Genomic DNA, 10,753 nt, shown 5'->3' on the forward strand with positions numbered 1-10,753 from the left:
GCTGGAGCCAGAGCTGCGCCGGGCTTTTTCCTCAGTGGGGGCTGGGCTTTGAGCAGGCAGTGACAGTGCTGGAAGGGGTTATGGGGGGAGCTGCAGCCACCCCAAATTTCGCCGTAGCCTCCTTCCAGCACCACTACCACTTGCCCTGATCCCAACCTGGCTCAGCCCCTGCCAAGAAGGTCCTTGGCTTCAGCCCGCAGCCCCTTCTCGTGCAGTTCTGGGGGGCACATACCCCCCCCCGGTGCCCTTCTGGGGTGCGTGCAGAGGTGGGAGTCATCCCCCCCACACACACACACCTCCTGGACAAGCCACAGCTCTGTCCCAGACATCCCTCAGAGCCTGCCCCTGGGCAGTGCCTGCTCCACTCTCCCTCTCACCGCAGCAGGAGTTAATCTGCTCCCCACCACACCCCTTCCCTCTTCAGTCCCCTTCTACTGCAACACAACATGCTTACCAGCTACACTGAGAGCAGTGTGGAGGAGATGGAGTGGGAAGTGACCAGCTGATTCTAGACACATCTGCATATCTTGGTGACCATGCTGCACTGTGTAAAAGTGAATCCATACCGTGTACAAAAATAAAGGGTTGCAATTAATTGACCATACATAACTGAAACCATTTAAAAAAAATACTGTGTAAATTGAGGCCTGACTGTAATGTGGAAATCTTATTGCTAGCTAAAGGCCAGATTGTCATATAGTTTCAGACTGTCATAGCATAGCATCATATACATCACCTCAGGAACTGATCTTAAGTATATTATGCAGGATTTAAATGAAGTCCCCAAGTAAGTCAAAACAGATATAAACAGTGTTTCTTTGTATATAGTGTCTTTCTCAGTTTACAAATAAAATCTTTGCAGGGTCTAAATCACATTCTGAATAGCAATAAGCAATAAGCAGTTTTCCTATCCTTTGAAATCTTTCAAGAATTTAGTAATGTTCCTACTCCCCAGCAGGACACCATTGGTATGAAAACCAAGAGACAAATTAGTACAGATTACTTAATATACACTAAATTGGGAGGCCTAAATTCAGATTCCTGATGTGATTGGGGCACAGCAAGAACCCATACCTGTTTCTCTCATGGAATGGGAAAGCTATTTGCTGCCCACTTCTACCGACGTAATTATGCACTCAGTATGTGCTACTGGCCAGATTCTGTTTCACTTATTAGATGTCTAAGGGTAGAAACAAGCATTGTATTTGTGACATGAGCAGCTTCCAGGCTCATTACTAGTATGGCTCCGCCCTGTCTCCAGGCACACTGCCCGCCTTGTTCACCTGCCATGCCTTGTTCGTAAATGGCTATGATGGAAAATAGGCCCTTTGTGCACCCAAATGACCATGGGTGATATATATATGCTCCACCCATCCCTATACATATCCCATGCCTCACTGATGTCCCCCTGTCTGATAATAATCTGGCTTAAGGCCAGGCCAAACTAGGGACACAGTTGTATCTTTTGCATACTGACCCCTTCTGGGACACACACACACACCACTCCCTTTTCACCAGGGTCTCTTGCACTCCAATGGCTCTTACCTGGTCTCTTGCACACTGCTTATCCAGGCCACATTCCCACCACCCTACTCACAGAGATCCTTGGGCTTTGCTCTCCACTCCTTGGTTAGCCTTGGCATTATCTTTTGGGCCTCTTCCATGACCCTCACCCAAACAGGACTGAGCAATTGCTCAACTCTGGGCCTACTTTGCCCCTGACCCCTTACCAGAATACTACACCCCTCTCTCAGGCCACAACCCAACCCCATACACTAGAGCCTGGGGGTCTTCCACCCCAACCACCTCCAGGGTCTAAAACCCCATGGGAGTCAGGCACTTCTAAGCTTACCTTGCCCCCCTAACACCCTTAGTAACCCACCCAATGGTAGGATCAGGGGTTTAGGCACTCCAACCTCCCTTATACCAGGGAGGTGATGGTATTTAAGTGGGGCTGCCATGCCACCAGCAGTCCCACCAGGCCTCCCTATCCTGGCAGGGCACAGTTTTAGGTTATGTTGAGAACCAGGAGCCTCCATGCCAAACCCCTAGCTTCTGCCCTTACCAGGATATTCCAGGAGCAGGAACTCCACCAGGCAATGTTGCTTCCCAAGCAGCTGAACACAAACTTTTCTGCTTTTATAACAGAGCTCCCCAAAATGGCCACCTTCATCAGCCAGCTGGCAGCTCCCTGCTCCAGCCCTTAAAGTGATAGACAGCCAAAAGTGTGTTCTGTCACAACATTCATTGCCTTTGTGAGGCCATAAAAATTTTTGTGTGATGGATGTGCCTGCACAACTGAACTGCTTCATTTGGCAATGTCTATTTTTAGCCTAAGTGAACTTAGGTGCCTAAGTGTAATCCTGCTCCACCATGCTGAAGTTCCTGAAAAGTCTAACACACCATCATCATAGCCTTAAACTGAAGTCACAAAAAGCAGGTAGAAGTTCACATCCATATTCTTCATTAATTACTTTTCTGGGACATGCACAGGGTGGAATAGGATCACACTTAGGTACTTAAGTCCATCTAGGTGTCTAATAGATGGAATAGAATCTGGCTCTAATAATTTTTACTCTAACGACGTAAGTGCCATTCAAAGTCACTTTTCAGAGGGGGATTGCAATTCAAGGGCACTCATGTTCAACTTGTATCCTCAATTATGTAACATCATAATAAGTGCCCTTTTGGGTCAGATCAAAGGTCCATCTAGGCCAGTGGCCTGTCTCTATCAGTGACAATTAGAAAATGTTTTAAAGGGAGAGTATACAAACAGGATATGAGGAGAGTAATCCATCTCTTGTCATAACCTTACTGCATCAACCATCCTTGATTTAGGGATGTCAGAAAATATATTCCTAATTGCTTTCTTTAACAGCTCCCAATGGACCTGTCCTCTATGACTTTTTCTAACCCCTTTTTGAACCTGGTTACTGATAAATTCTTACAGTATTTTTGACTTTTTAAGATATACCCTCCTTGATAGCTATTATTGTTTATAGAGATTCTTTATTAATAATATCATTAGGTATATTTATTTGCTAGAAATATTCATACTGGTAGCATGAAAAACCTTTCTTCATACAATAAAAAAGAACAGTGCTTTTCCAATACTCACTTTATTTTGCTTCCGTACAAAAGGCAAAATAAAGTGAGTACTGGAAATGCATTGCTCTTTTTTCCCCTGATTGATTTGAAGTGTGCTGATGCTGATTCAGTGAATGGCCTTTTGGTCTCATGCTTTTAGCAAAGTAACCAGTATAAAATGTGTGTTGCAATTCACAACCAATCTCAGAGCACAGTAAAGAAAATGGAAATTCCCTGGAGGGAAGTTTTTAGTTTTATTATAATGGTATAAATTTCCCAGCATGTAGGGAAATAGGAATGCTTTATCTTAGTAAAATTCTGTACAAATACTTCATTACATTCACAGAGCCATTACTTACTGAGTGCTGAGAATGTAGCTGGTATTACAAAAAGGATAAACATGTTTATTTCTGCTGGCATCCGCAAAATGCTTTGTGTTAACATGCTTACAAAGGGGATGGTTCTTGCCTGGAGAACTCACAGACAAAAAAAACCACAAAGGGGTCCACAATTTAATTACCTTTTTAGACATATTTTCATGTCAAATCAATATTAATATGCTAGGATACATTCTGATTTGTGTTCTTAATGTTTCCCTTGTTCCTTCACTTCAGTGCTACCAGCAAATTCCTCAATATGAATTCATTAGAATGTGGTACAAGGTACATATAATACCCTCCTCCATTACTGTTAGTCAAAACCTATACTGCTGCTCCTTCCTTTTTAAAAACATATTTTTCATGTAAGATGGGAATCTAAGTTGCCAAATACCCTGAGCTCTGAGACTAGCTGATGCAAGACTTTTTTGCCATTTTTTATAATATCTTATAGCATCAAAAAAACCCACGGCTGATGAGATTAGGCTATGTAACAAGCCTAACTTGGAAAAGTTAGAGAAAAAAATATTTAAAAATGGCCATCCAGAAATCTACAATTTATTAAAGACATTTTAAAAAAAATATTTAAAACAATATCCCAAAAAGTGTCATAGTATCACAGTATCATAGTAACAGATCATCAGGTCCAACCCCCTGCCCTGGGCAGGAACGGGTTTATTAGCATCTTCTGTGGTCCACTGTGGTGGAACAAGACCACATTTTAATACCTCTAAGTAGAATAGAATTTCTTCATTATGGAATCTGTGTTTCAGCCTCATCCACAAACCCAAGAATGTGAGGGAACACGTCTCCTTCAGCCGAACTGATGCTCTTATCTTTCTCTGAGCTAACGTACTTGTGTATCATGCTGTAATACTGTTCTTTAGTATTAAAGGCATACAAAGATGAGATCTGCCACCAGGCTTTGTTGCTTGGAGTATAAAATGGTTCTAGCTCAGTGGAGTCAAAGTAGCAGCTCACATTTCTTTCTGCCATCTTGGCTGCGTGCTCTTTGGCCTTGTTACCAAAAAACTCCTGTTCTTTTTTCAAGTATATTTTCCAGAATTCGAGCTGAAGAAAACTGACTGGAGAACGACAGCGCTTGATGCATGTGGAAATCAGTACTAAAGTCATGAAACCAGCTATCAGAATCCATCCTAGAACCTTCAGGGAACAAACAAATGAGTTAATGAAGTTTTCAGATGGTTAGCAACATCCAGAGCATATACAAGTTAACATTGTTTTAGACAGGACATCCATATTTGGGCACTGCTTGAAAAGCCTGTTCTCCATCCTATTTTATCTGTACAAAAAAGAAGCAGTACCTAAGCAACTTCTAAGTGGGGGCATCTACATGTGCAATTAGTGCCATATGGGTTTACTCCACGGTAAGATACTGCAAAGCAAACCAGCCCTGAACAGGCGCCTACACGTGCAGCCGTTTGGGAGCAGATTTGCTGCTCCTGCAAGTAGTCTGCTCCTGGCCTCCTCCAGCCCTGCACCACCCCCCTGCAGTAGCCAGAGGGAGCTGGAAGCTGTGGCCACAGCTGCCTGCAGCCGGGGGTGATCTTCAAAAGCCAGCCCCATGTACTGCTCTCTGGCCACCTGCCTTTCAACCCCAGTTGCACTGTGCATCTCCAGCATCCTGCTTGATGTGTACAGTTTTCAGAAAAACACTATTCCCCTCCACACAGACTCCATCCCCCTCCCTCCCCAGCAACAGAGCCCCTCGCTCCCCAAAAACAGAGACCTTCCCCCATCCCTTTCCCACAGCAGGCCCCATCTCTCCTGAATCACAGAGCCCCTCCACCCTCCCCTCTGACCCACAGAGGCCCCCCAACCACCCCATGAAGACTATGTACATTGTGCTCAGTGTGCCCTCCCAGGGTGGAGGGTAGTGGGGTGGGAGTTCCTAGGGGCAGAGCTCAGGAACAGGTGCCCAGCACCCTGGCTTCTGGACATACCACCATGGATGCACATACCACAGTGAGGCCAGTGGGCAGGGGGCTCACCCAGGGGTGAGGGCAGCCACTGCTCTGCCAGCACAGCCAGCTTCCCCTCCTGCACTCAGCTGGTTGGGCCAGCAGGGTCTGGACATGGTGATGGCCCTACTGCAGGCAGCTCCTGCTCCAGGACCACATGGAACTGGGGCAAGCAGCAGGGCAAGGCCCAGGTAGGGGGCTGAGTGGAGGGGGCTTGCAGCTGGGTGGTGGGAAGCTGCCAGGGGGCAGGCAGGGCTGCAGCTTGGGGCTGGGCAATGGGTGGCACAAAGGCAACCATCAGGGCCAGGATGGTGTCCAGCACCCAGCAGTCCTCCTCTGTGGGCTCCACTACCCTGGACACCATGGCAGCCTGTCACTCCTGGGCCTCCAGATTCCTCTCCCCAAGGGCCAGGAGCCTGTCCCAGAACACCTGGTCTGCCCGATCCCTCTCCCAGTCCCTCTCCCACTCGCGCATGATGTTCTCTGCTCGCCAGGCCTGCGAGTCCATAACACTCCTCCACCATGGTGACCAGTCAGTCCAGCAGCCAGATCCAGTCTTGGGTCTGCTGCTGCCACAGCTGACGCATAGGAAGGGCCTCGGCTGAAACTGACAGTGACCCTGAAGGCATATCCCCATGTGCAGCCAGCGCCTCTCCCCTGCATGCAACTGCAGGACCTGCAGAGCCAGGAGAAAGAGGCTGTATGTGAGAGTTTGCAACATTTCTGAGATAACATGCACTATACCAGGGGGTTGTATGCTGCCTGGCCTCAGATTGGGGGTTCTGTGTGCACAGGTATCCAGAGATCATGGTAAGTCAGCCAGGGAGGCCCTGGCACAGGCATGCACCAGCTGAGCCTGCCGTCCCCACTCACTCCATGGGTGCAGTCTGCCTTCTCCACCAGTTTCCCAGGCTGGGACAGGCCTGGCTCCTGGCAGCACCTGCTGCCACAGCTCCAAACTCACTCCCCCCTCCCCCCACCCCACTTCTCCTGCAGGCCAAACTGTCTCCTCCGTTGCTGTCAAGCCCACAGTGCCCAGGTTCAGGGGGCCAGAGGCTCCCAGGCAACTGGGACATGGAGCGGGTGGCATCCCCAGCCTTCTCCTCAGCGAGCATCTCTGGAGAGGCACCCTGTGGCTGCCCCCCACCCCCAACCCCACACTTGCTTTGCAGCTCAAGCATGCCCCTGCTGACAGTGTCCCAGGCACACCATGAAGAGCTTTTTTCATAGACAAAGGGGTGCCTGACCCACTACACACTGCTGTTGCTGATCACCATGGTGCCCCAGGCACACCTGAGAACAGGGCATGGAACCCTGAGCTTTGATGGTGTGGCTGGCAAGCCCACACTGCTCCACAATGTTCACCACCACCTGGAGGGGTACCTGTGCCTATGCTACAAATCTCTGCACCCTGCAACCAAGGACAACATCACCACAGGCATCAACACATTTCTCTGCATGTGAAAGGCCCGTGCCAGCCTAGCTAAGGGGACACAGGCTGCTCAATAAAGTGTTGCACTGCCTTCCACCTTCTTGTGTGCTGTGGAGGAGAACACCAGGGGCCATGGGGAGCCCGGCTAGGCCAGGAGGAGAGGGGGGCAGGGGCAGGGGCAGGGGTGGGGAGGAAAGGGAAGGGCCCTTCTCCCAGTGCAGGGCTTACCAGCTAGGCATAGTAGGTGTGCTTCGTGGCTTGAGTCTGTTCCTGCTTGCAGTGACAATGTGTGGCTCCCAGTGGTGTCCTGGCATGCAGGGGTGCAGTGCCTATCTTCCTGGGCAGGGACCCCTCCTGGGACAAGCTGGAGCTTCTGAGGGCTGGTGGTACCATAGCCAAGCTGGCCTCCTAGGTTGGCCTGTGCACCTGGAGCTTGTGGGACAGGCACTCCCAGGCTGCTGGAGCTGCTGGATGATGCCAGGGCAGGGACTGTGGTGGGATGGGCTCCTGGTGCCCCTAGGGGCCCTCCCTTGATGACATCTCATCACGGCTGCCAAACCACAGTGGAGGTTTGGACAGGCCACCCATGCTGGAATACATGGCTTAGCTCTGGCAGGAGTCCTGGGATGTGAGGATCTGGTCCAGCTGCCACATAAAGGGCATGGACTTGCAGGTAGCCCCCAAACAGAGGTTGTAGTTGCTGATGCTAACCCACTGTGTCCATAAGGCCTTGATCTTTATGCAACACTAGTGCACCAACCGGTCATGCCCATGCTTCTACATGCAACCTGACAAGCCTTCATAGATATGATTGTTGGAGTACTCACTCCAGGCAAATTGGCTTAGGAGCACAACCTCACCCCACAGCATCATGAGGTCTGTGGTCCCTCCTGGGGCCAGTTCTGTCCCCAGCAGGCAATGTGTGCCATTGGGGATGATACCAGTGTGGCTTCCTCAATGGCCCTCAGGGGCTTCGTGTGATAGTCTGGGTGCTGGCAGGCCTGGGCAGGTGCATGCAGCACTCAGCACAGCGTGCATGCAGCACTGCATGGGACAAGCAGGCAGGCAGTAGGGCTGTGCCAGGGGCCAGTGCTGGGGCCTGGACAGACTGCTGCAGCTGGCCTGGGGCCACTGGTGTGGGACCCAGAACCCAGAGGCTGGCTGCAAGTGGCTCAGGGCTCCAGAGTCACCGCAGCATTTTAAGGGCCAGGCTGAGGCAGGCAAAGAGCCTCCCCAGCCCCAGAGCTGGAGAAGCGCCAAGCCCCGTGACCCTGGGGCTAGCCTGCAGGTGATCCCCTAGTACTAGGGCTGACTGGGAACAAATTTTCTCCAAGTTTGCATCTACATGTGTGCTACTGTTCAGTAACTATTCTTTGGTGAATTTGCTACCTCCATTTGAGGTAACAAATTAACCACAGAGTAGATTAATTTACTGCACAGAAAGCATCTGCATGTGTAGATGGTGATGTTTACTGCACAGTAAATTAGTGTATCTGTGCAGTAAAGTGCCTTATGTAGACATGCCCAGTGGACATGTCTACATGAGATGCTATGTTGCTGTAGCAATGAGCTTTGGCAACATGCTTGTCCCTATGGCAATGTAGCATTGGCCGGCACTAGCTGTGATGCTGCCACTACTGTGCAGCAGTAATAAGCTACTGTACAGTAGCTTGTTGCTATTGTGCAGTAGGGTCAGAAACAACCCATCTGCTACTGGGACTGTGCAGCCCTGGCAGGTACTGCACATTTAGTACTTGCTTTAGGTGCTCATAATGCTTTAGCAAGTACCAAATGACTGTGCAGTACCACTGCAGTTGTGCCTAATTTTTTTCTCCACAAGACAAAGGGTGTATGAAGAACATCAGCCCCACCTCCTATCTTGGCTAAGTACTCTAAACACTAGACTTTTATGACAAAGAACAACATATTTTATAACATTGTCAACATGTAGGGGGTGCACATGGGTGCACATGCACCCCCTGAGATTGGCGGTGCACACCCTGAGAGAAGCACCACTGACACAGCTGGTGGTGCCTGCGTGCAGTTGCTGCTTGCCACCCCCTGCCCAAACACCACCATGGCTGCCTGCGGGAGCTCCCTACTCACCACTGCCACGCCTCCGCTGCTGCCACCACCACCTGCGGACAGTCACTGTGCCCACCCAGTCTCCAGGGGCACATGTTATTCATCATGTATAATGAAGTCAGTCTGTCAGGCTCCCCTTCTCCGAGCAGTTTAAGGCTCTAGCTCAGGACATAGGAGATCTTGGTTTCAAGCCCACCTCACCCCAAGGATACTTAAACCAATTTCTCAGGAGTACCCTGACTACTAGGGCACATCCTAGTTTCATAGTTTCTAGGGTCGGAAGGGACCTGAGAAGATCATCTAGTCTGACCCCCTTCCATGGCAGGAAAGATTACTGGGGTCAAACGACCCCAGCAAGGTGTTCATCTAACCTCCTCTTAAAGAACCCCAGGGTAGGGGCCAGCACCACTTCTTTTGGAAGTTGGTTCCAGATCCTAGCCGCCCTGACCATGAAGTAGCACCTCCTGATATCTAGCCTAAGCCTGATTGAAAGCACAGTACTCCTGTTTAAGGTGGTGTACTGGCTAGGCACAAGGGAAAGATTCATAGGGCCAGGAGGAGAGCAAGAAAGAGGAAGACTGACTGTATGCTCCAGTGTGGCAGGCACTGTATTGGGGAACAGCATACTTTACACTGAAGTCAATCATAGATTTGGACATCTCACCATTCAAATCCAAATAACATGTCTCCCTTTTATCTGCTAGGATGACAGAAGGGCTTGAGACACAGAACTAACAGGAGAACTGTGTACCTCCACATGTGAAACAGGATGATTCCCCTGAATCTAGTCATGTTAATTTGAAAAGGTGGCAGCTAAGTCATAGCCATCTTAGCTGCATGTTATGGATCTATATGAGTAATTTTAGATAAATATACAAAACTCCAGGGCTGTTACCTTAAAATTCTGAGGTGAGGAAGAAATGAAATCACCTTAACTGTGTCTACCTTAGTTGCAACTACATTCTTTGGAAAGGAGCAGAAAACACTAACTAGTGGAAGAGCTGTGGTAGGCATCTGTCTGTAGACTTATGCTGAATGAGACATAAACTCACTGAATGTAATACTCACTTGAAAGATAAAGTGAAGCTGGAGTGAACTATCCAGGTTGCAGAAGCCTGGGTGATGTAAACGGAGACACTGAGCTGCCTACATACCAATGTCCCCTCTCAGCCTTGCTGGTTTAATCCAAAGGAAAGGCAGGTACCAATACGTTTGGAATGATTTTGGCCACAGGAGCTGCCAGTCATTTGTCACTCTACTGGGGCTCTACTCCTAGGCTGGCTGCTGACTAGAGTTAAAGAGCCCAGGCGCCCCTATCATGGAATTATTATAGTTAAATACAGACATTTAGGGGGAGGCTAAATTGGGTCAAAATGGCTGCCTGATATCAGGTAAGTCAGGAATAGGGATCTAGTAGGCGGTTGAGGGTCCAGCAGGCTGAAGGAGATGGGGGGAGGCATGACCCATGAGGGGTGGGGGGCAAGTGTGACTTGTGGGTGGGGTAGGAGGCTAGTGTGACCCACAGGTGAGGTGGGTGGAGCCAACATGACCCATGGATGGAGGGGGGGCAGAATAAACCCATGGGTGAGGTGCGTGTAGCTGGCATGACTTGTGGCTGGGGTGGTGAGGGTAGGTGCAACCTGCAGGTGGGTGGTCAGGGCAGGAATGACTTGCGGGCGGGGGGGTCAGGCATGACCTGCAGATGGGTTGGGGGAGCAGGCATAACCACCCCAGTGAACCTACACCCTCAGCCCTCCTACCCCTCTTCCCCTTGGGACTTACTTGCTCAA

The 10,753-nt window shown here is 49.6% G+C and overlaps 1 protein-coding gene across 1 annotated transcript in view; it reads right to left on the bottom strand.

Moving 5' to 3' along the window:
* Window positions 1–4,150: 4,150 nt before the first annotated feature.
* FAM26F (family with sequence similarity 26 member F) overlaps window positions 4,151–10,753 on the bottom strand; it is a 9,659-nt gene continuing 3,056 nt past the window's right edge. The window contains exon 2 of the mRNA XM_019520057.1: window positions 4,151–4,628. Within this exon, the coding sequence (XP_019375602.1) occupies window positions 4,218–4,628 (411 nt within the window). The 3' untranslated portion in view covers window positions 4,151–4,217. The remainder of the gene's footprint in view (window positions 4,629–10,753) is intronic.

This window comes from Gavialis gangeticus, unplaced genomic scaffold, assembly GCF_001723915.1.
Source record: "Gavialis gangeticus isolate Ggan-Ray unplaced genomic scaffold, GavGan_comp1, whole genome shotgun sequence".
NCBI classification, from domain to species: Eukaryota; Metazoa; Chordata; order Crocodylia; family Gavialidae; genus Gavialis; species Gavialis gangeticus.